Here is a 21,976-nt window from a genome sequence, read left to right on the forward strand (position 1 = left end):
TTTTTTTCTTGCTTCTGTGCAGGTTGTGGACCTTGCAGCCCATCTGCTTTCCCATGTTCTCAGGAGAGGCAGGTTCCAGCTCCACTCCTAGGCCTGGCTTTGGCCAAGCTGGCTCTCCTCTGCACAACTATCAGGGCTTTGCTGCGTTGAGGTAGATGCTGATGCACACACTGCTGCTTTGCTGAACGAGACACCCCTGCAATTTTCCAGGTGTCACTGGTTTTTTTTCTACCCCATGTTTATTCTGCTGGAGAAAACAAGATGGTTCTGCTCCCTGGGGTTGCTGACAGGCAGACCTGCTGCTTCTGGAGTGAAGTGCACAGCCCTTTGTACCTTGGCACTCCAGCTTTGCTGTTGTGCAGGCTTAGCCTTGGGTTTCTAAATGTTTAATCTGCTAGAAGGGCTTGTGGGGATGCTGCTGAATTCTCCCAGTGTGGTAGGAGCAGCCTGCTCAGAGGTGGTGTCACTCCCCTTTACAACAGGGAGTAATATTTGCTTTTACAGCATTAGTGCTGCCAAGGGCATAGCAAGAGCCACCTCTGGTTTTCATACATGCAGGGCTTCAGTCTGTGGAGAGCCTTGCACAGGTGGAATTGATAATTATAATAATGTGCACTGAATTCAGTTTGCAGCAGATGTGTGAATGTTTATCTGAGCCAAACTTTTTCTTAGTAGAAACTGACAAATCTTCTCTTAGGTCAGTGGAGCCCTTTGTACAAGTCAAGAAGTAGAGATGGATGCTGCAGATTAAATTTCATCTGCTTTTTCCTACTCCAGGACTAATCCTCAGCAATAAAGTTTCTCCAAGTGGATGAGATGCTTCAAGCAAGGTCTGAGTTGGTGTGGTCTGGATTTACAGGGGAGTTGTGGGAGAGGCTGGAAATACTCACTGTAAACTTCTGCCCTCCAGTGCCTGTACAGTCAGGATAAAAACAAGCTAAAGATCTAGGGATTAACCTCAGGCTACTGGTACAAAGTTTTAACAGAGCTAATGGAAGGCAACCAGGTAGTGTGAGGATGTAACAGGTGCTGACAAGCAGGAGACCTGCTGAAACACACCTGAGGGCCCCTCCTGACCAGTGCTGGGGAGCTGGGGTCAGTGGCCCTGTCCTTGCAGCTTGGTTGCCTGCATGGTTACCCTGTGGTACATTTAGCTCAGCTGATCATCCAGTCAGGTCACTGCCTGGGAGATATGTTTTTCCTCCTCTGCCTTTTCTTAGGTTTCCTCTATGACTGTAGATTCTGCAACTCAATCCTCATTTTGTTTAATTTGCCAGACAAATGCTAAATGAGGTGGTTTCTTGTTCTCTACCACTGCTCCCTTTGTTAAAGACAGCACTGGGACTTTGTTCATTGAAGGAAAGATGTTGAGAAAGAGCTTAATGATTTTTTGGTTTGGTTTTGTTGCTCTCTCAATACTTCTCTCCCCACCCTGAATAAACCTCAGCTTCTCAAAGAAGCCAAGGTGTTTTCCTTGCATCCTTGAGAAGAGGAAGGGGCTGTTGTTAATTTCAGGTCTGTGTCTCTAGGGTGGGACAGATGTTTTATTATATTATTTAAATATTATTATTTATATGTTAAATATATTACTTAAATAGTTCAGAATTTTGAACAGTGGTGATACTTGAATGTCATGTTTTGCCCTGTCTCTGGGTCTGTGGTTGGAAGGGGTGGAAATGTTTTCTGGGGGATAAGGAGGGTGATCCCTTTGGCCCCATTGGGTGAGGTTGCTGGCACTGCACTTCATTAGCTGTCTGTCTGTCTGTCTGTCTGTCTGTCCGTCTCTCTTCTCAGGCTTCCTTCCCTGCAGTGCTGAGAGCCTGAGTCCTGCTCCGTGCAGTGGTTTTGCAGCAGAGCCCCTGCAGCAGCTTGGCCCCTGCCCCCCAGGCCGGTAGGTTCCACCTTCCACGGGGATGGAAAGAGGACAACTAAAACTTCTGTCAAGTCAGAATAACAGCATTTGGACAAACTTGAAAAGAAGCCACGTGTGAAGCCATCACACCTGGCTCTGGGTTCCTTTTGCCGCGCTGCACAGCCGAGGGGGGGGAGTCGGGGGCCGGGCGTCTGCTGGAAGTCAGGGAAAGCCCCGCAGGACCTTCCTGGAGGGACCGAGGGACCCGCCCGAGAGCTGCCAGCACCGGACGGCCCCGGTATTGGTGCTGCAGCTGGTGTTGTGAATCAGGCCGACGACAAGCGCATCCTACTATCCGGCTATTTCACTACACCAGGGTTGCACCATACCACTCGCTTCGCTTCTCACCTGGCACCCGGAGCCCTCCGTGGAGCATCTTTGACCCTGCTGCGTTTAACAGAGACCCCCCCCTACACACACACACACACCCTGTTTTTAAGGGACTCCGTGATTCTTGCTGGTTTGGGCAGGTGAGTGTGTGGTTTTGATGAAATAAGGAGGTTCTAAAATAAAGCCGTTCCGACCAGGCACCTGTCTGCTGCTCTATCTGTTGTCTGGTGAGCAGAAGCGGGATGATGCCCTCCCTGACACGAGGTGTTTGTTGCAGGAGGTGCTGGGGAGGGGCTTTTTCCTCATTCCCGTCTCCCTCCCTCCCTCCCCGGGCAGGGCAGCGATGTGCGGTGCGGGGCCGAGGTGCGGGGGGCTGCAGGGCTGCTGCCTGTGCTCAGCTCCCCGGGGGACGCGGGTGTGCAGCGGCCCCCGCAGAGCTTGAGCAACCGCAGCCGGTGTCAGGCACAAACACCACCGAAGGGCTGGAGAAAGCCCTGGAGAAGCAGGTTAAAATCTGCCTGAATGCGAAAGGCAGCCAGAGGCAGCAGGGGCAGCCCGCCCCAATTTTCCATTTACTTGCAAAGCCACATCTGGCTGAAATTCAAATGGGCTGCCCTCAGATTTTATTGCCGGCCTCGTTTGCTGTCTTCGCCGATCTTATCTGTAACTGCTTCGGAGGCACCTGTGACCCCGGGGCTGCAGAGGCATAAAAGGCTCCTGTCCCTCCCCCTGTCCCCTCCTGCCGCTGGCTGTAGGGTGAACGCTGAGGGGCAGCCTCGGCTCCTGCCTGGTGCGATGTGGGGGAAGGTTAAAGGGGGTCGTGGGATCAGTGATGGGATTTTGGGGGGGTTGAACCTGGGGCGTTCATGGTTCACCCTCCCTGGACCATCTCTGCTGCTCGGCACTGGAGCTGCCACCCTGGATAATCCCGAGGGATCACGGCTGCCACTGATCCGTGTCCCCTGGCCTCTGCATCCCCCTTCCCAGCCCCTCAGCAGCCGTTCCTGGGCTGGGACATCCCTCCGTGTCTCACACCCCTCTTTCCCTTGGCTTCACGGTGAGGAAAAGGGGCCGTTCCCCTCCTCACATCCAGCTCAGCACGCTGGGCAGCAACTTGGAGGCCAGCTGAGGTGATTTATGGGATCTGCTGGGTCTGGGGCAGTATCCCTGGGAAGGGTGAGTATGTGTGGGAGTCTACTACCATTTTCCATAATAAATCCCGGTGGGAACTAAATGTTCCTATGTCAGGGCCGGAGGCAAACCCGGTGCCGTGTTTCTCTGCCACTCTGTCCTTGGGACTTAATCTCAAATCCCTTATCGCTGCCCCCATCGGGCTCGGGGAGCCGGCGCTGCCCATTACAGAGGCTTTGATATCCCTTCCGGCTATTTTTTTTCCCCCTGACCAGCTCGGAGTGGTTCGAGCCAATTCTTTTCCCGTTAGCAACAGCAGCGGGTGGGTGCCGGTTGCCTCACTCTGGTTTAGCTGGGTATAAAACCAGGGAGCCCCTCTCTACCCCATCCCCGGCCCGGCAGGCACCAGCAGCGGGGACCTGGGCAGGGGCGATGGCCGAGTTGCCGGGCCCGGAGCTGCCCCCGACCCTGTCCCGCTGCAGCGGCCGCTTCACCATCAGCACCCTCCTGGGCACGGAGGAAGGTGCCCGAGGTCCCTACGCAGCTGCCGAGGGGACCGGCTGTGACAGCGCCCACCCCACCCAGCTCTCCGGCAGCACCCTCTGCACCAGGACCTTTGGTTACAACACTGTGGACGTGGTGCCTGCCTACGAGCACTACGCCAACACCAAGGGGGTGGGCGATGCCGGGAAGGCGAGGCCCTCTCTGGCAGACCTCCACTCCATCCTCAAGGTAAGGTGGGGCTCAGCCGTGCCGCCGCCATCTCCTGCATCCCCCCCCCCGGCTGTGCTGCCAGCGCCTGATCCCGGCCGTCGGGCGGTACCTCCCACTTCACACCAAGCACATCCTAAGGAGAAGCCTTGGATAATCCAGGAGAAGGGATAATCCGGTTTCTCTCCCCCTGGCTGCTCCTCTCAGGGAGGGGCTGGCTATCCGCACCCTGCCCACCCTGACTTGCCTTCCCCTTCTTCCCACAGCCCGACCCGGGCCACCTCCAGGTGCTGGTGTCGGAGCCCCAGCACAGCAATGGGCTGCCCGAAGCGGGGCCTGAGGAGGCGGCGGGGGAGCCGGGCAAAGCCCCAGAGCCCGTCCGCTTCGGATGGGTGAAGGGTGTCATGGTGAGTGCACTGATCCCACCAGGGAGCATCCTCCTGCCCTCACAGGCAAGGGCAGGAGGCATTTGCTCCTTATGGTCACATCGTTTTTCCCAGTGCAGGTATCTATTTGTCACAAGCATCTGAACGCTGATCCTGCCCTCGGTGACGGGCTGGTTTTCACTTGGAGGAGCAGGAGAGAACCAGCATGACCCTGGCTGTCCCCACATGCTGAGGGCTCGTCCCTCTCTCTCTGCCTCTCTCTTTCTCCCCAGATTCGCTGCATGCTGAACATCTGGGGAGTCATCCTCTACCTGCGCTTGCCCTGGATCACAGCCCAGGCAGGAATCGGTGGGTGCTGTGCTGGCACCACACTCACAGTCACCCAGAACACCGTGTGTGTGTGTGTGTGTGTGTGTGAACTCTGGCATCAAGCCTAGGGTGATGCGTAGGGTCCCTGGGGGTCTCCCGGGGGGTACCTGTGGATGCAGGAACAAAGTGGTGCTGTTTCCTCACAGCCCTGACGTGGCTCATCATCCTGATGTCAGTGACAGTGACCACCATCACCGGCTTGTCCATCTCTGCCATATCCACCAATGGCAAAGTGAAGTCAGGTAGAGTGTCCCCCCCTGGCACAGCCTCCAACCACCACAGGGGGAGGGGGGGGCTCCTCCACCCCGGGGGCTGCCCTGTAGACATGAAATCCAGGTGAGGTGAAGGGAGCCCCCTGAAAATGGAGGGGGGGAGGCAGCTAATGCCCCCTCCACCTCAGGGGGCACCTACTTCCTCATCTCACGAAGCCTTGGGCCAGAGCTGGGGGGTTCCATTGGGCTGATCTTTGCCTTTGCCAACGCGGTGGCCGTGGCCATGCACACCGTGGGCTTTGCTGAAACTGTCCGGGACCTGCTGCAGGTAAGAAGTCAGCTCTGGGTGTCCTCTGGGCCTCTCTGCTCCATCTCCTCCATCCCCAGCTCCTCCCCGAAGAACATCCATAAATTACTAATATTTGTGTTAACGTTGGACCCACCAATAAGCAGCTGGTGGCTGCTAAAACTCACATCAGTCCTGGTGGTTTTGGTAAGGGGAAGGGTTATTTCCATGTTCTGGATGGTTCCCTCTCCCCAGGAGCACAACTCCCTCATCGTGGACCCCACCAATGACATCCGTATCATCGGGGTTGTCACCGTGACAGTGCTGCTGGGCATCTCCCTGGCTGGCATGGAGTGGGAGGCCAAGGTAACACTCACTGCTTCTTCTTACTCTCTTGGGATGGTGAGAGCCATCCCCACTACTCAGTATCTGAGGAGCTCCTCCAAAACAGGCGAGGGTTTCTCCTCATGAGTTTTTCACCCTCTTGGTACCCAGCCCCCGACCTCTCAGCTGGCTCTTTCTGGTCTGGCAGGCACAGATACTCTTTTTCCTGGTCATATTGGTTTCCTTCATTAATTACTTGGTGGGGACAGTGATTCCAGCCACCACTGAGAAGCAAGCAAAGGGCTTCTTCAGCTACCGAGGTGGGTCCACTATGGCTGGAGTTCTGCTCAACAGGTCCAAGTGCATTACTGAGCCCAGTTCTTTGCTGCTGTGGGGGGAGAACTTTCCTGTGGGAAGGTGCTCTTGATTGAGAGATGTTATTAAAAACATGGTGCCTTCCTCCCATGGGTTACCCACCCTCAGTGAAAGCCCTTCCTAGCAGTTGGGAGGCCTCAAATGCCTCTCCTCTGCTTCCTCCCCAGCTGACATCTTTGCCCAGAACTTTGTGCCCAACTGGAGGGGACCCGAGGGCTCCTTCTTTGGCTTGTTTTCCATTTTCTTCCCGTCAGCAACCGGCATCCTGGCTGGGGCCAACATTTCAGGTGATCTGAAGGTGGGTTTTGAGCACTGCTGTCTGAGCCAGTGTTTCTCACTGCTCAAACCCTCTGTTTTCCCCCGGATTCTGCTTTTGCTACAACTTTTAGACCCCGCTTTATTCCTTTTGGGAAGCGTGGGGAATGCTCAGCCGGGGGACGCTTTAAGGCTTTTTTGTCGCCACGAGCTGCAATCCCCCTGTTCAGCAGCCACCATTAAAATGCCATTTTAGCAGTGGGGCTGGGAAAGCTGCCTCACACCTCTCTGCCACTCCCTTGGGCAGGATCCTGCCGTGGCCATCCCCAAAGGCACCTTGATGGCCATCTTCTGGACCACTGTGTCTTACCTGGTGCTTTCTGCCACCATCGGTAAGCACCGTGTCCCCCGGGGGTGTCCGGCTGGGTTGTGCGTGGGACAGCAGTGGGGTAGGAGGTGAGTGGGTGCTGTGTGTCCTTCCCAGGTGCTTGTGTGGTCCGGGATGCCTCAGGCAGCCTGAATGACAGCGTGGCCGTGGGCTCTCCAGACTGTGAGGGGCTGGCGTGTGGCTACGGCTGGAACTTCACCGCCTGTGCCCAGCGGCAGAGCTGCCGATACGGGCTCAGCAACTACTACCAGGTTCTGCTTGGAGCTCTCACACTCCCCTCTCCTCTCCCCCCCAAATCCCTGCTCCTGGCTGGGTTTGTGCTCCCAGGCTTGGGTTTCCCAGGCACTGGACTCAAAACAGCTGGAGGGGTGTGTGGAAACTCTGGCAGCATCAAGCCTAGGGAGATGTGTAGGGTCTCCCCGGGAAGGCATCCTCACACACAGTGTCCTAGGAGGGACCTGTGGTGTTGGAGCAGCCACGTAATGGGGGTGCAGCAGGGATTGTGTCACCCCCAGGCTTGTGGGTGTGCCTGGACCCCCCCACCTGTGTAACATTGCTGGGAGGGCAGCAGGATGGGGCCCCGGGGGCAGCCAATCCCTTAGGGCTGGGGTGGAGGGCGATGTGCAGGGGGTGCTGGGTTCCTGACCATCTGGTTTTCGGGCAGAGCATGAGCATGGTGTCAGGATTTGGCCCCCTCATCACCGCAGGGATCTTTGGTGCCACCCTCTCCTCGGCTCTGGCCTGCCTGGTCTCAGCCCCCAAAGTCTTCCAGGTGAGGGGCAGGGGGGTGTTTGCACCCTCCAGCCCCCATGTCCAACCTGGGCACTGGGTGACGGTCCCGGGCCACACGCTCAGGTGCTGTGGGGCTGGGAGGTTGTGAGCAGCCTCCTCATGAAGGCACGAGGCCACCTCAGCCTTTGCAAGAGCCACCACAGTGCTGTCCCCGCAGAGCCTGCTGTCCCCAACGCCTCTCTCTCCACAGTGTCTCTGCAGGGACCAGCTCTACCCTCTCATAGGCTTTTTTGGGAAGGGCTACGGGAAGAACAGCGAGCCCATCCGTGGCTACATGCTCACCTACGTCATTGCTGTTGGCTTCATCCTCATCGGTGGGTTCTCGGCGCCCTCCCGGTGCCCACCCCCAGCTGGGGGGCTCAATCCCCCCCCTTCCCCAGCAGCTCAATCCCATCCCCCCGCAGCCGAGCTCAACGCCATTGCCCCCATCATCTCCAACTTCTTCCTCTGCTCCTACGCCCTCATCAACTTCAGCTGCTTCCACGCCTCCATCACCAACTCCCCAGGTGGGCTGTGCCACCCCCAGGAGGTGCCACGTGGCAGGGGCTCCCCTCGTGTGTCCCCCCCCAGCAGCTGTGTGTGTTTGTGTGCAGGCTGGAGACCCTCCTTTCGGTACTACAGCAAGTGGGCTGCTCTCTTCGGGGCCGCAGTCTCCGTGGTGATCATGTTCCTGCTGACCTGGTGGGCGGCCCTCATCGCCTTCGGCGTCGTCATCTTCCTCCTGGGTTATGTCCTCTACAAAAAGCCTGGTGGGTGGTGGTGCCCCGGCCCTGGGAGCGTCCCCGGAGGTGTCTGACCCCGTTGTTAATCCACGTTCTTCCCCACGCAGATGTCAACTGGGGCTCCTCCATGCAGGCCAGTTCCTACAACATGGCCCTCAACTACTCGGTGGGGCTGAGCGAAGTGGATGAGCACATCAAGAACTACAGGCAAGGGTGGCTCAGTGTGGTGCTGGGCACAGGGGGAGGAGAATTCAGAGACAGCCACCACCACCAGCACCAAACCATGGATGGCTTCATGCCCACAGCCACATCCCCTCCACCCAGCAAACCCTGGATGGCTTTGTGCCCACAGACCCACCCTCTCCACCCAGCAAAGCCTGGATGGCTTCACGCCCACAGACAAATCCTCTCCACCATCCTTGGAAAACAATCCCTGGCAAAATGTGGTTGTCTCCAAAAATCCCACATCTTTGCCTGCATGGGCAGAAGTGGGAAGCAGGACAAACCTGGTTTTTCCCATACCAGGCAGACACGTTGGGCTCAGCTGATATAAAAAGAGCGGAGAGTGAGGCTGGGCTCTCAGCCGTATGATTTTCTTCATCCTAAAGATGCTCCCTACAGCTGCTGCTGTCCAGGCAGGGGAGAAGAGGTGCAGCTTGCTCCAGAAGAGGCTTGGTGCTTCCAAAGTGCCAACCTTCACCCCCTTTTCTCTCCCTTCCTGCAGACCACAGTGCCTGGTGCTGACCGGGCCCCCGAATTTCCGCCCGGCCCTGGTGGACTTCGTGGGGACGTTCACCAAGAACCTCAGCCTGATGCTCTGTGGCAACGTGCTGATAGTGAGTCACCTCCTGGAGCCTCTTGGTTCCTTGTCCTCGGATGGCTCTGGCCATCCATGGGGAATTCGGGTGCCCCTTGGTGGGCCAGGAGTGAAATGTGCCCATTTCTGAGCCTCTCCAGCTTGTTAACCAATATTAAGGAAGCATCAGGCTGTCCCTGTGGGCTAATGACTTCTTGCCAATTAATTGCCAAAGCCAAGATGTGGCTGCTGAGAGGACAGGGATGGTCCTGAAGCCTCAAGCACAGCTTGGGGACACGAGGTGCAGCAAACAGCAGTGCCAACACAGGAGTGCTGTGTTGGCTGCTGACTCCCCAAGCTCACTGCTTTTCTTGCTGTGGTTGCTACCCCCGCGTCCAGCAGTCACCTTCAGGTCTTGCCTGTGGTTTGGGATGAGAGGAGCTGGAGGTTCTTGGAGGCAAGAGCATCAGCTGGGAGGGGCCACTCGTGCCTGAGCCCCCACCCCTGTTTCCCCCAGGGACCACGGAAGCAGAAGATGCCGGAGTCCCGGCTGACAGCCCACGGCCACACCAAGTGGCTTACCAAGAGGAAGATCAAGGCTTTCTACACAGACGTGGTGGCTGAGGACCTCAGAAGTGGTGTCCAAATGCTGATACAGGTAGAACCATCCTTAGCCATTCACCATCAGGGTCCCACCCCCTCTTCTGTCACCCCCGGGCACCCCTCCCGGCATTGCTCCCCTGCGGACTGACCCCCCCCGTGTCCGTCTGTCCTTGCAGAGGGGTCTCATGGGGACATCTATCCATAGGCTGCTGGCCTGGGGAAGATGAGACCCAACATCCTGGTGCTGGGCTACAAGAGGAACTGGTGGAAGGCGTCCCCACAGAGCCTGGAGGACTACGTGGGCATCCTGCAGTACGGCCCTGCCAGCCCCCTGCCTCTGGGGGATGCTGGCAGCCTGGGCTTGGGTGCAGGGATGCTGTGGCCTGGCTGGCAGTGAGCCAGACCTCCCTTGTCTGACTGCTCCTCCCTCCTTTCAGTGATGCCTTTGATTTCAAGTACGGGGTGTGCTTGATGAGGATGAAGGATGGGCTGAACGTCTCCAGGGTGATGCAGGCTCACGGTGAGTGCTCTGGGCAGCCGGGGGTGCTCGGAGATGTGTTGGAGCTGAAGGATGTGCCAGCCAGTGCTGTGTCCCCAGGCAAAGGGTGGGACATCCTGCCTGGGCTAGGGCCGCAGGGGATGGGGACAGCTGGGTGCTGCTCTGCTGCCTGTGCTCTTCTCCCTCTCCAGTGAACCCCACGTTCGAGGCTCTGCAGCGCCCCGAGGAGAACGGCACCGGTGGCAGAGCAGCCCCAGGCACAGGTTGGTCCTGGTTTGGGGTTGGCCAGAGCACTCCTGGCTCTGAGGATCTCTGTGCCTGTCCGTGGCAGGGAGGTTTGGAACTAGGTGATCCTAAAGGTCCCTCCCAACCCTGAAGATTTGATGATTCTATGATGATTTTTGGGGGGAGCCTGGCTTGCAGGCAGGGGCACGGGTTTGGAGCAACGATGGGCAGCAGGGCTGGGGCCTTTCATCCATGGCTGGCACTGCCCCTCATCAACACCAGGACCCTCTTGTCCCAGCAGCAGACCCTGCAGCCTTGGCCAGCGAGCAGCAAGCCAGCACCATCTTCCAGAGTGAGCAGGGCAAGAAAACCATTGACATTTATTGGCTCTTTGATGATGGAGGTACCTTCACCTCTGGCAGCTCCGGCTCTTCACCTCTCTCTGTCCAGCGCCTTCACCTCAGGAGGGTTCAGTCCTCTCTGAATGGTGCCAGGGCACTGGTGAGCCCCTCGGGGGTCACTGCCACTGCCGTGTCTGCCACGGGGTGTTTTTTGGGGACAGGTCTGACACTGCTCATCCCCTACCTCCTGGGGCGCAAGAAGCGGTGGGGAAAGTGCAAAATCCGGGTGTTTGTCGGCGGGCAGATCAACAGGATGGATGAGGAGAGGAAGGCGTAAGTCCTGGCAGCTGCTCACGTCCCACTGTCCCCTCGTGGCCACACGGCCACTGCTGCTGTCCCCATGGGTGGGTGGCAGGAGCTGCATCAATCCTTGAGCCCCCCCCCCATGACTTTGCCCCGGGGATCCGAGGGCTCTGAGCTGTTTGCTTTGCCTTGCTCCCCTGAAAACCAAGGCTGCCCAGGGAAGGGGTGGATTCTCCATCCCTGGAGATATTTCAAAAGAGCCTGGATGTGGCACTCAGTGCCATGGGCTGGGAACCACGGGGGGAGTGGATCAAGGGTTGGACTTGAGGAGCTCTGAGGTCCCTTCCAACCCAACCCAGTCTGTCAGGATTTAAATCCTCACAAGGTCTCTTTTCCCAGGCAACCCTCAGCAAGACAAGAGGGCACAAGAGGTCTCAAGTTGTGCCAGGGGAGGTTTAGGTTGGACATGAGAAAGAATTTCTTTCCAGAGAGGGTGCTCAGGCATTGGAATGGGCTGCCCAGGGAAGGGGTGGATTCTCCATCCCTGGAGATATTTCCAAAGAGCCTGGATGTGGCACTCAGTGCCATGGGCTGGGAACCACGGGGGGAGTGGAGCAAGGGTTGGACTTGATGAGCTCTGAGGTCCCTTCCAACCCAGCCCCTTCTATGATTCTATGATGATGGAGTGGGGAAAACCCAAGCACGAGCCGAGGGTGGCAGTGGGGTTTCCGTGGGGATGGGTCCCTGGCAGAGCCATCAGGCCCTGCCTGTTTTTGGGAAACGTGTTCTCGTGTCCTTTCCCCTCTGGCAGGATCGTGTCTCTACTGAGCAAGTTCCGTCTTGGCTTCCACGAGGTCCACATCCTCCCCGACATCAACCAGAAACCCTGGCCAGAGCAGTAACCATCCCCCTCCCCTCCTCTCCCCACCCAGCACCCTCAAACCCACCCAGCCCCCCTGGCCCAGCACCACCTGCTTTGTCCTTGCAGTGTCAAGAGGTTCGACGACCTGATCGCTCCCTTCAGGCTGAACGACGGCTTCAAGGACGAGGCTGCGGTGAACGAGATGAGGCAGGGCTGTCCCTGGAAGATTTCTGACGAGGAGGTGGACAAAAACAGAGCCAAGGTAGCACCGGTGCTGGAAGGGGGGGAGCTCCCCCAAAGGCTCTCCCTGCTTTGGAGACCAAAAATTCAGCCTTTTTCGGGAGCATTTGCATTTTTTTTTTTTTTTTTGCATTTGCCAACCCCCTTTGCTCCGCAGTCGCTCCGCCAGGTGAGGCTGAACGAGATTTTGTTGGATTACTCCCGGGACGCAGCACTCATCGCCATGTAGGTGCCAGCAACTCCTTCCTCAGCGTTTCTTGCCCCCTGGGAACTGCCCCTTTGGGGGTCCCCCCTGCCCCTGCCCGGGGACACCCCCACCCCACACCCCAAAGCAGTGCTGGGACGGGGCCACGCTGCAGGGAAAAAGCCCCCTGAGGGTACCCAGGGGTCCCGCGGAGGGAGGGGATGTGGTGTTGCCCCTTTTTAGGGAAATGGGGGTGGGAGAGGGGCTGGGGCTGGGTTTGGTGGGGGCTGGATCTGAGGCAGCTCCTGGCTGTGCCGCAGCACGCTGCCCATCGGCAGGAAGGGTCGCTGCCCCAGCTCCCTCTACATGGCCTGGCTGGAAACGCTCTCACGGGACCTCAGACCCCCCATCATCCTCACCCGTGGCAACCAAGAGAACGTGCTGACCTTTTACTGCCAATAAAACCTCCTGGATCCCTCCTGACTCACAATGTGGAGTCGTTTTTTTTTTTTTTGTTTGTTTGTTTTGTTTTTTTTTTTTTTCTGGATGGTTTTGATCTCTGAGCCTGCTCGCCCTGGGGGAGCAGGAAGGGCTTTGACAGCTCTCGGGGGACACGGCCACCAAGCTGCAGCTGCCACCACCTCACAAGGACTCGTTGGGCCACCTCAGTCACACAGAGACCAAACCCAGTGGGCTCTGTGCTGAGGGCAGTTTCCCAGCCCTGGGTTTAGCTGGAGAGGTGTGGGAGGAGCAAGGGGACAGTGGGACCCCTGTGCCTGCTCTCCCAGGAGGTGCAGGGACTGACCCAGAGCCCCAGGGGTGAGATTTGTCCTGGGGAGGAGATGGGGTCAGCACCCAGCCCCACAGGGACCCTTGGGGACAGGGATTCTCCCCTTCCAAACAGCCCAAGCCTTTTGTCCCATGGGAGGAGATGGGGTCAGCACCCAGCCCCACAGGGACCCTTGGGGACAGGGATTCCCCCCCTCCTGGAAGGGACCCCTGGGAACAGGGATTTCCCCCTCCAAACAGCCCAATCCTGTCCCTGAGAGCTGAGCAGCAGCATCAGGAGTTCCCTCAGGCCCCTGACGGAGAGGGATGGGGATGGAGAGACACTGGGACATCTCCTGGCACAGGCTGCCTGGGATGGGGGGAAGCTGCTGCCCCGTAGGAGGCAGGAGTGAGGTTTCCAAAAAAATCACCCCAAAAATTCCCCCCCCTCCCCAGCCCCACTTGTTGCAGTGCAGAGGAAACACAAGAGCTCCACTCACCTCCTTCCTTACACAATTTACTGATCATCACCACCGGGTTTTAGACGTGTCAGTAGAAAAATAAAATTTACAGGTTTGTTGTTTGGTTTTTTTTTTGTTTGTTTTTTTTTTTTTTTAGAGTACAAAATTTTGTTCTCGAGAGCCGCGGTGAGACAGAAAATGGGGAGGGGTCCAACCCAGCCCCTGCCCAAACAGCGAAGCTGCTCTTGCCCTGCCCACTGCTGCCTGAGCTCCCCGCCCAGAGCCTCCCGGCACTGCCCACTTCAGCCTGGGATGTTTTTTGAGCTTTTTTTTTGCAGATTTTGGCAAAGTCAGCGGCTGCAGGGACCTCTGCTCACCTCCCCCAGGGTAAGGAACATCCAAGCAAGCCCCCAGGGATGGGGTGAGAGGGGAGGGAGCTCAGGACTGCTCCTCCTCCTCCTCTTTTGGGTCTGGTTTTACTGGAGAGGGAGGTCAGGAAGACAGCAAGAGGAGGGAGGGGAGGATGCTCTGCAAGTAGCCAGGTGACATAAAGATCTCAGCCCCACCAGGGCTAACACTTGCCCAGGTGAGTCAGCAGCTGACTGTTCACCTTTTTTTGAGCAAGAATTCCCTGAAAATTTCGTGGTTCCTGGGCAGAGAGAGGCACCACAGGCTCAGGTCACTCCATTTCCAAGCAGTGTCCCAGCTGCCAACAAAGCAAATCAGGTCCTGCTCTCAAACAGCCTCTGGGACTCATGGTGGGGGGGGGAGCAGGAGGGGTTTGCTCCTCCCAGAGAGCACAATTTTTCATTTGTTCTGAGCTCTAACAGTTGGATTTGTCCCCTCAACCCTGACTAAAAAGCTTTCCCAGCTGCAATCCTTGCTCCAGAGGGATGCCAGGCACTGGGTGGGGGGAAAGGGAGCAGAGTGGGTGCCCAGGAGCCTGATTTCCAGACTCACCTGAGCAGTGTGGCCAGAGCAGACCATGAGAAACTTGTGACCCACCCAGGAAAACTCAGGGGAGTCACACCAGGGGCTCCAGCCACTTGAAATAAGTGGGAATAGGGACAGAAATTGGAAGAAATGATTATTCCTGCTGGTTTGCTGGGGGTGCAGAGGCCCAGCCTTCCACCAGGACTCAGCTCTCTCCACCCAGCAGAGCACAGAGGCTCCAAATGGTGGAAGGGAGAAAGGTGCCCAAAAAAATCTTTCCTAAAACTCCTAAATCTTTCCTAAAACTCCTCAGTGAGGAGCTCCTGAAAAACACCTCTTGCCCCCCAGATAATTCTGGAGAGGGAGAAATGCTTCCCAGGGTCCACAGAATTATTCCAGCAGGGAGGACATGGGGCAGGAAAATCCCCTTGGGAGCTGGGTGGGAAAGCAAAGGAGCTCAACAAAACCAGAGCTGGGAGGCAAGAGACAGAGCCAGTGCCTTCCCTGCAGCAAAGCCACATCCTTGGAGCCAAATTCAGCATCCCCTAAACCCCCCCCCTCCCAAAAAAAAAAGCCCCCAGGAAGTGCCCAGCTCACTACCCAAGAGCTCTGGGGAAGAGGGTGGAGTGGAGAGTTAGTTAAAAGTAATTTAAAATTAAATTAAATTAAAATTAAATTAAAATAAAATTAAATTAAATTTAAAACCAAATTAAACTAAATTAAACTAAACCAGTTAATGCCAGGGGGAGTTTGGGGCTGCGTGGGTGCTGAATTTTCTCCAAGCCCCCCCAGCCCCAGGTGAACTCAGCAAAGCCCTCCCTGGGTCTGTCCTCCCACTGTAAACATGATCAGCAAGAAAAAGGGGAGCAGAGAAGTTGAAAAAAAACCTTAAAAAAGGACTAAAACCAAGCATAAAACCCCAACAACCCTCCTGCACAGCCTGAAAAGCAACTGTGCACCCTGGCACACCCTCCCCACTGGGGTTTCCAGAGTGGGCAGAGGCTGCAGGGTGCCAGAAGGGTTTCACCAGCATAAAATTCACAAGTGAATCCTTTTCACAGGGGTTGCTTCCCCTGCCACAGCTTTCATCACCACTGCTCTAGGCCAAAATCTCTGTCTAAAATAACCTAAAATAATTTTTTTTCAATTCAATGTGACCCAAGAGAGGGTCAGGAAGAAAACAAATCGATTTTCTCATTAAAAAAAAATAATTAAATTAAAAGAGCTTCGGGTTCACTGCAAACAAAGCAGCAAGAGGTCAGAGCTTTCTGAAGATGTGCCACCACCCTGTGGCACTGCCTCTACCCCACCTCACATCCCAGCTGTGTTCAAATTCACTGGCAAAAGGCTCACAGGACTCCTCTGCCATTCCCTGTCCTCAGGAGAGCTTCACTTGGCACTTCACGTTGCCAAAAAGTAATAAAATCCACGACTTGAGGCTTAATTCCCAGCCAGGTGGAGGCAGGAGCAGCCCCGAACGCAGCCTTTGGGCAGTGGAGCAGCAGAACCAGAGGCTCAGCAGCCCCGGGGCTTCTGTTTCCCCCTTGATCTGTGACCTCCGGGCCCGGAGGGGGAGCTAAAGAGTTGCTAAAATGCGGAGGAAGGAAACCACCACGACACAGAAGGTCTGACCCACGCCTAAGATCAGGGCTTCAAAGGGAATCATTTTTTTCCCCGCAGCTCTGTAAACTCCGGCGATGGCAGCACCTGCAGAGAGGGGGAACAGAACCCAAACGTGAGCCCCTGAGCCACCGAGTGTCGTTCCCCAGGGAGAAATTAGGGGAAGTTTCAGAGGCAAGGAGCAGGAGGGGGCTGGGAGAGGATCCTGGGCTCCTCTGGCAGAAAAACCACAGGAAACCTCAGCCAGGAACCAACGTGTGCTGGTGGGGAAACTGGGGGAGGGGGGGATCTGCTGCTGCTTGCAGAGGTTGGGGAGTTGTTGGACATCCTGGATGCTCCACACCTTCTCTGAGCACTCAGGAACCTGGGAGCTCAGCACCTCGTGGGCTTCTTCCCTGTGAAGGTGCTGAGCCCCTGGCCCAGGCTGCCCAGGAGGTGGCTGAAACCCCATCCCTGGAAGTGTTGAGTTCCAGGTTGGATGGGGCTTGGAGCAACCTGGGCTGGTGGGAGGTGTCCCTGGTGGGGACAGAGCTCCCAGGTGAGCTCAGAGCAACCTCCCAATATCTGAAGGGGCTCCAAGAAAGCTGGGGGAGGGCTTTGGACATGGGGGGGTGGGGAGAGGACAAGGGAAATGGGTTAAAACTGGGAGAGAAAGGGGAGATTGAGGTTGGACATGAGGAAGAAATTCTTTAATTTGAGGGTGCTGAGCCCCTGGCCCAGGCTGCCCATGGAAGCTGTGGCTGCCCCATCCCTGGCAGTGTCCAAGTCCAGGTTGGATGGGGCTTGGAGCACCCTGGGCTGGTGGGAGGTGTCCCTGCTCATGCAGGGGGTTGGAATTTAAGGTCCCTTCCAACCCAAACCAGTCTGTGAATCCATATAAAACCCTACAGGACACAGAGCTGCTCTGCACCCTGGAGATTGATTAAAACTTGAAGAGGGGAGATTGAGGTTGGACATGAGGAAGAAATTCTTTAATTTGAGGGTGCTGAGCCCCTGGCCCAGGCTGCCCATGGAAGCTGTGGCTGCCCCATCCCTGGCAGTGTCCAAGTCCAGGTTGGATGGGGCTTGGAGCAACCTGGGCTGGTGGGAGGTGTCCCTGCCCATGCAGGGGGTTGGGACTGGGTGAGCTTTAAGGTCCCTTCCAACCCAAACCAGTCTGGGATTCTATGTTTGGTGCACAAGGGGCTCCACGGCTGGGATGGTTCAGCTCTTGTGAGGCAAAGGGAGGGGGATAGGGACAAACTTTAATCTCCTGTCAACCCCTGCGGTCCCTCAGAGCCCCCCCCGGCCCGCGCTCTCGGGCCTCCACCTACTGGTGAGGATGCCGGCGGTGATGGGTCCCACGATGCCCATGAGGAGGAGGCTCAGGGACATGAACCGCCCGTACTTGTGGTGCCGCAGCGTGAAGAGCGCCAGGAGGGCCGCGGGAACGTGGAAGGAGAGGGAGGAGACGAGGGCCCAGAGGAAAACTCCATACCACATCTCTGCGGAGAGAGGGGCCGTGAGGGGGGAGCGGGGCTGTGAGGGGGAGCGGGGCCTGTGAGGGGGGAGCGGGGCCTGTAACGGGGGAGCGGGGCCCGCGGGCCGCCAGCCACGGCGCCTCCGTGCGTGGGGAAAGATACCTGGGAAGGTGGAGAGGGGGCTGGAGTAGGTGGTGCCGTTGCCCACGCGTGGGACGAGGCGGAGGCTGAGGATCTGCTGCAGGAGTCCCCCCCCGCCGGGCTCCCCGCCCTCCATCCCCGTCGCGGCCCGACCGCCGCCATCCGCCGGCCCCGCTTCCGCCTCTCCCGCCCCTCCCAGCCAATGGGAAGCGCCGCTCGGTGACGGGCAGCGCTCTCCACCAATCGCCGCTCGCCTGGCGCCGGTCGGGACCCGCCCCCCTCCCCCGCTGCCATGGAAACGTCTGCCGGCCGCGAGGGATGCTGGGAGTTCCGGAGGCGCTGCGGGGCGAGGGGCGGCGCTCTAGCCCGCCGGCGGCTCTGTTCTCGCTGCTCCTCCGGTGCGCGGCTCCGCGGGGGAGTCGCGGGGACACCCCCGCGCCGCTAGGGGGCGCCTGAGAACCGGCGGCGGCGCTCTGCACGGCGGCGGCCGCGCGTGAGGCGGCGGCGGCGGGACCGGGACCGGGAGCGGTCGGGGCGGGCACAATGTCGGGCTCGGAGGAATATTCCTCAGCGGAGGACGAGGACTACGTGCCCTCAGGTGAGCGGTACCGGGCCGGGGAGGGGCCGGGGGGTCCAGGCCGCGGTGCCGGTCCCGGTGCTCACCGGCTCTGCTTGCAGGTGCGGAGTACAGCGAGGACGACGTGAGCGAACTGGTGCGGGAGGAGGAGGTGGCGGACAGCCCGAGGCCGCCCCGCGGCAGGAGGAGCCCCCGCCGCCCCGCCAGCAGGTAGGGCCGCGGGCCGACACCCCCCCCCCCCTCCCGGTTCGGAGAGAGGCGGTAGCAGAACCCGGTCCGGTCCGGTCCGGTCCGGCCCTGCCGCCAGCCGGGCTGTTCTTACCCTCCAAGCCCCGGGGCTTGGGGGACCCCGTTACGGGACCCCCCCGGAGCTCCCCGTGATCACTGGGAGATTTTTTAGGTAGAAAACGCTTCGGAGCGTCCCGTGTCCAAAGGAGGCAACGGGGCTGGTGAAGGGATCCAGCCCAGATCCTGTGAGGAGAGGCTGAGGGAGCTGGGGGTGTTGAGGCTGGAGAAGAGGAGGCTCAGGGGAGACCTCATCACTCTCTCCAACTCCCTGAAAGGAGGTTGGAGCCAGGGGGGGGTTGGGCTGATATCAGTGGGACAAGAGGGCATGGACTAAAGAATTTTTTCCTAATATCCAACCTAAACCTCCCCTGGCAGAGCTCCAGCTCTGCCAGGGGAGGTTTAGGTTGGATATTAGGAAAGAATTCTTTGCAGAGAGGGTGCTCAGGCATTGGAATGGGCTGCCCAGGGAAGGGGTGGATTCTCCATCCCTGGAGATATTTCAAAAGAGCCTGGATGTGGCACTCAGTGCCATGGGCTGGGAACCACGGGGGGGAGTGGATCAAGGGTTGGACTTGATGAGCTCTGAGGTCCTTCCAACCCAGCCCATTCTATGATTCTATGTTTGCTGCTGGGTCCAAACTGGTTCCTCCCCTGCCCATCTTCTCCTCCTTTCCTGGTTCCTCCAGCATCCCAGAGCCTGAGCTGTACTCCCAGACACAGGCTCACACGTCCCTGCCTGCTTCAGGGCACTGCCTGCCTCAGTTTCCCTCTGTTTTCTGTACAGAATCATCTTTTAGTGCAGCAGCTTCACCACCCAGAGGAGGGAAAGCCTCCTAGGTAGAATTTCTTTGCAAGGAAATGAAATACCACATCACCTCCCAGTTCAGCTCTGCTGTAGCATCTCTGTATTTTATTTCTTGGCTTCTGCTTCCAGGAAGAGGAAGAAAAGAGGTCTCCTGCTAGAGGAAGAGAAGAAACAGGAAGAAAGCCTTCAGCAGAAGGAAGAGGACGAGGAGGAAGAGGATAATGTGGAGCAAGTGGAAAGAAACAAAGAAGAAGAAGAAAGAAAAAAAAAAAGAGGATGCTCTCTGGGCCAGTTTCCTCAGTGATGTGGGACAGAAACCCAAAGCAGCAGCTGCCACCCAAGTGACACAAGCAAAGAAGGTAACAGGGGCCTGGGCCTTTGACCAGGGTGTGTGGGGAGGGCTGGAGCTGCAGGGAATGCAGGATTGGGTCCAGCTGCTCCCAGATCCCAGTCAGGGAGAGGCTGGATTCATCCCTGCCCCGTGGCTTTGCTAAGCCTGGATCCCCAGCACGGGGCAAACTGGAAGCTCCTGGTTTCCTACCAACTGGGGAGGGCTGTGGTGTGGGCAGTGCTGCTTCTGGAGCTGCCTCTCAGCATCTCACAGTGTCCCAAGGAACCTCTCCCCCCCTTTTCTCTTCTTCCCCCCCCTTTTCCTTCTTCCCCCCCCTTTTCCCTTCTTCCCCCCCTTTTCCCTTCTTCCCCCCCTTTTCCCTTCTTCCCCCCTTTTCCCTTCTTCCCCCCCTTTTCCCTTCTTCCCCCCCTTTTCCTTCTTCCCCCCCCCTTTCTTTCTCCTCTTCCCCCCCCTTTCTTTCTCCTCTTCCCCCCCCTTCTTTCTCCTCTTCCCCCCCCCTTTCTTTCTCCTCTTCCCCCCCCTTTCTTTCTCCTCTTCCCCCCCTTTCTTTCTCCTCTTCCCCCCCCTTTCTTTCTCCTCTTCCCCCCCCTTTCTTTCTCCTCTTCCCCCCCCTTTCTCTCTCCTCTTCCCCCCCCTTTCTCTCTCCTCTTCCCCCCCTTTCTCTCTCCTCTTCCCCCCCCTTTCTCTCTCCTCTTCCCCCCCCTTTCTCTCTCCTCTTCCCCCCCCCTTTCTCTCTCCTCTTCCCCCCCCTTTCTCTCTCCTCTTCCCCCCCCTTTCTCTCTCCTCTTCCCCCCCCTTTCTCTCTCCTCTTCCCCCCCCTTTCTCTCTCCTCTTCCCCCCCCTTTCTCTCTCCTCTTCCCCCCCCTTTCTCTCTCCTCTTCCCCCCCCTTTCTCTCTCCTCTTCCCCCCCCTTTCTCTCTCCTCTTCCCCCCCCTTTCTCTCTCCTCTTCCCCCCCCTTTCTCTCCTCCTCTTCCCCCCCCTTTCTCTCTCCTCTTCCCCCCCCTTTCTCTCTCCTCTTCCCCCCCCTTTCTCTCTCCTCTTCCCCCCCCTTTCTCTCTCCTCTTCCCCCCCCTTTCTCTCTCCTCTTCCCCCCCCTTTCTCTCTCCTCTTCCCCCCCCTTTCTCTCTCCTCTTCCCCCCCCTTTCTCTCCTCTTCCCCCCCCTTTCTCTCTCCTCTTCCCTCCCTTCTCTTCCCCCTTGCTTCAGGTGGCTGTGGTGGTTTTTTTTTCCTTTCTCTTGGCCATGGATGATTTTTCTGCAGTGCTACCTGGGCTCTGCCTTGGCTCCTCTGCCCCAATAGTTTGGCTCTACAAATGCATTATTTTGCTTTCTCCTTCCTTTAGGTTTCTCAGGCTGGAGAAGAGAAGAGTGGGAACAAGCTTCAGGAAAAACCTAAAGAGTCTGAGAAGCCAAAAGACTCAGGAAAAGTGACAATCACCAAGGTGTTTGATTTTGCTGGTGAGGAAGTCAGGTGAGTTGGTGGGTGTTGAGGCATCTGCTGTGGGCTTGGTGCAGGCTGGTGGAGCACAGTGCACTTTTCTCCTCTTTCCTTCACTTTTTGGGTTTTTTTTAATCATGAGAACAGACAGATCTCAGGGAACATGAGGCCAAGATTTTTCAGCCTGAGGGCTGCAGAGGATTGTTCCAGGCAGACCTCAGTCTTTGCTTAAAATAAGCCTCCAAATTCACATTGGCCTCACCATCTGGGCAGTGAAAAAAGCTTCCCAGTGGCACATCCATGGCCCTGCAGGGAGGGCAGTGATGCATTTTATTCCTTTATTTCCTTTATTCCTGGTCCAAGGGGGCAGGACATTTGCTGGCACTCCTGGTGATGTGCACAAAGATCCACTACAAACATCTGCAGGCAGCAGGAGATTGTTTTGTTGGAGGAACTAAGTAGGAGCTGAGTGCTTTTACCTCAGGAACAGCTGCCACAAGGGTGGGGGGGGCAGGACAAATCATCTTTTAGGCTGAGTTTGGCTTGTGAGTTGCCCCAAAAAAGGGGCAGGTGTTTTATATGACCAGAACTGAGAGGCCTGAGTGGACACACCTGAAAACTGAATGTGCTGTGACCTTGTGGGTGTTGCTAAGGTGTAGATTTTTTTCAGTAGGCCATCAGCTTGGTTTTGTCTGCATTTCACCTCTCTTGCTCATGGCAGCAGAGGGCAGCAGCTCCCAGCAAGAGCACCCACAGTGCTCAGCTCCTGGAGGAGGAAGCAGCGAGGAGGGGCTTCTGCAGCTCCTGCTTCCCGTGTCAGCTGCCTGAGCTGTTTGGAAAATCTTAGGAGAGCCCAGACTCGTAGTAAGGATTTCCCTGTTTCCCTG

General features: G+C 57.4%; 3 protein-coding genes and 1 long non-coding RNA gene across 7 annotated transcripts in view; 2 read left to right on the forward strand and 2 right to left on the reverse strand.

Annotated features, from left to right (window-relative positions):
• The first annotated feature begins 3,725 nt into the window (after window positions 1-3,725).
• SLC12A3 (solute carrier family 12 member 3) lies at window positions 3,726-12,724 on the forward strand. Of its 4 annotated transcripts, none has more exons than XM_071757047.1 (26): window positions 3,727-4,105; window positions 4,351-4,491; window positions 4,743-4,818; window positions 4,986-5,081; window positions 5,240-5,379; window positions 5,593-5,703; window positions 5,870-5,981; window positions 6,204-6,334; window positions 6,599-6,683; window positions 6,776-6,930; window positions 7,344-7,451; window positions 7,662-7,785; window positions 7,876-7,977; window positions 8,065-8,220; window positions 8,301-8,400; window positions 8,918-9,029; window positions 9,507-9,647; window positions 9,798-9,904; window positions 10,030-10,112; window positions 10,283-10,354; window positions 10,615-10,719; window positions 10,879-10,990; window positions 11,772-11,858; window positions 11,949-12,084; window positions 12,220-12,287; window positions 12,567-12,724. In XM_071757047.1, the coding sequence occupies exons 1-26, from the start codon at window positions 3,806-3,808 to the stop codon at window positions 12,706-12,708; spliced, it is 3,102 nt and encodes a 1,033-aa protein (XP_071613148.1). In that variant the 5' UTR covers window positions 3,727-3,805; the 3' UTR covers window positions 12,709-12,724. The 4 variants fall into 4 exon arrangements, with proteins under 4 accessions (XP_071613151.1, XP_071613148.1, XP_071613150.1 ...); XM_071757048.1 differs by having other exon boundaries at window positions 3,729-4,105; window positions 10,618-10,719; XM_071757050.1 differs by lacking the exon at window positions 7,344-7,451 and having other exon boundaries at window positions 3,726-4,105.
• Window positions 12,725-13,516: 792 nt separating this feature from the next.
• The window catches only part of LOC139802169 (uncharacterized), a 64,246-nt gene continuing 55,786 nt past the window's right edge, over window positions 13,517-21,976 (reverse strand). The window contains exon 2 of the long non-coding RNA XR_011728534.1: window positions 13,517-14,124. This is a non-coding gene — a long non-coding RNA (uncharacterized lncRNA). The remainder of the gene's footprint in view (window positions 14,125-21,976) is intronic.
• Window positions 15,113-17,826, reverse strand: TMEM170A (transmembrane protein 170A). The gene is made up of 3 exons (XM_071757051.1): window positions 17,651-17,826; window positions 17,342-17,512; window positions 15,113-16,115 (listed from the first exon to the last, which is right to left on the reverse strand). The coding sequence occupies exons 1-3, from the start codon at window positions 17,763-17,765 to the stop codon at window positions 15,985-15,987; spliced, it is 417 nt and encodes a 138-aa protein (XP_071613152.1). The 5' UTR covers window positions 17,766-17,826; the 3' UTR covers window positions 15,113-15,984.
• CFDP1 (craniofacial development protein 1) overlaps window positions 18,086-21,976 on the forward strand; it is a 68,677-nt gene continuing 64,786 nt past the window's right edge. Inside the window, 5 exon segments of the mRNA XM_071757052.1 lie at window positions 18,086-18,227; window positions 18,308-18,416; window positions 19,429-19,555; window positions 19,557-19,658; window positions 21,004-21,122. Coding sequence (XP_071613153.1) covers window positions 18,173-18,227; window positions 18,308-18,416; window positions 19,429-19,555; window positions 19,557-19,658; window positions 21,004-21,122 — 512 coding nt within the window. The 5' untranslated portion in view covers window positions 18,086-18,172.

This window comes from Heliangelus exortis, chromosome 13, assembly GCF_036169615.1.
Source record: "Heliangelus exortis chromosome 13, bHelExo1.hap1, whole genome shotgun sequence".
NCBI lineage: Eukaryota > Metazoa > Chordata > Aves > Apodiformes > Trochilidae > Heliangelus > Heliangelus exortis.

Bases quoted from the DNA above. Each gene is read 5' to 3' on its own strand.
- SLC12A3 (XM_071757047.1), top strand. From the start codon at position 3,806: ATGGCCGAGTTGCCGGGCCCGGAGCTGCCCCCGACCCTGTCCCGCTGC. The intron at 4,106-4,350 runs GTAAGGTGGGGC...TTCTTCCCACAG, and splicing joins ACCTCCACTCCATCCTCAAG to CCCGACCCGGGCCACCTCCA. The intron at 7,978-8,064 runs GTGGGCTGTGCC...GTTTGTGTGCAG, and splicing joins CTCCATCACCAACTCCCCAG to GCTGGAGACCCTCCTTTCGG.
- TMEM170A (XM_071757051.1), bottom strand. From the start codon at position 17,765: ATGGAGGGCGGGGAGCCCGGCGGGGGGGGACTCCTGCAGCAGATCCTC. The intron at 17,513-17,650 runs GTATCTTTCCCC...CTCTCTCCGCAG, and splicing joins CCCCCTCTCCACCTTCCCAG to AGATGTGGTATGGAGTTTTC. The intron at 16,116-17,341 runs GTAGGTGGAGGC...CCCTCTCTGCAG, and splicing joins CACCGCCGGCATCCTCACCA to GTGCTGCCATCGCCGGAGTT.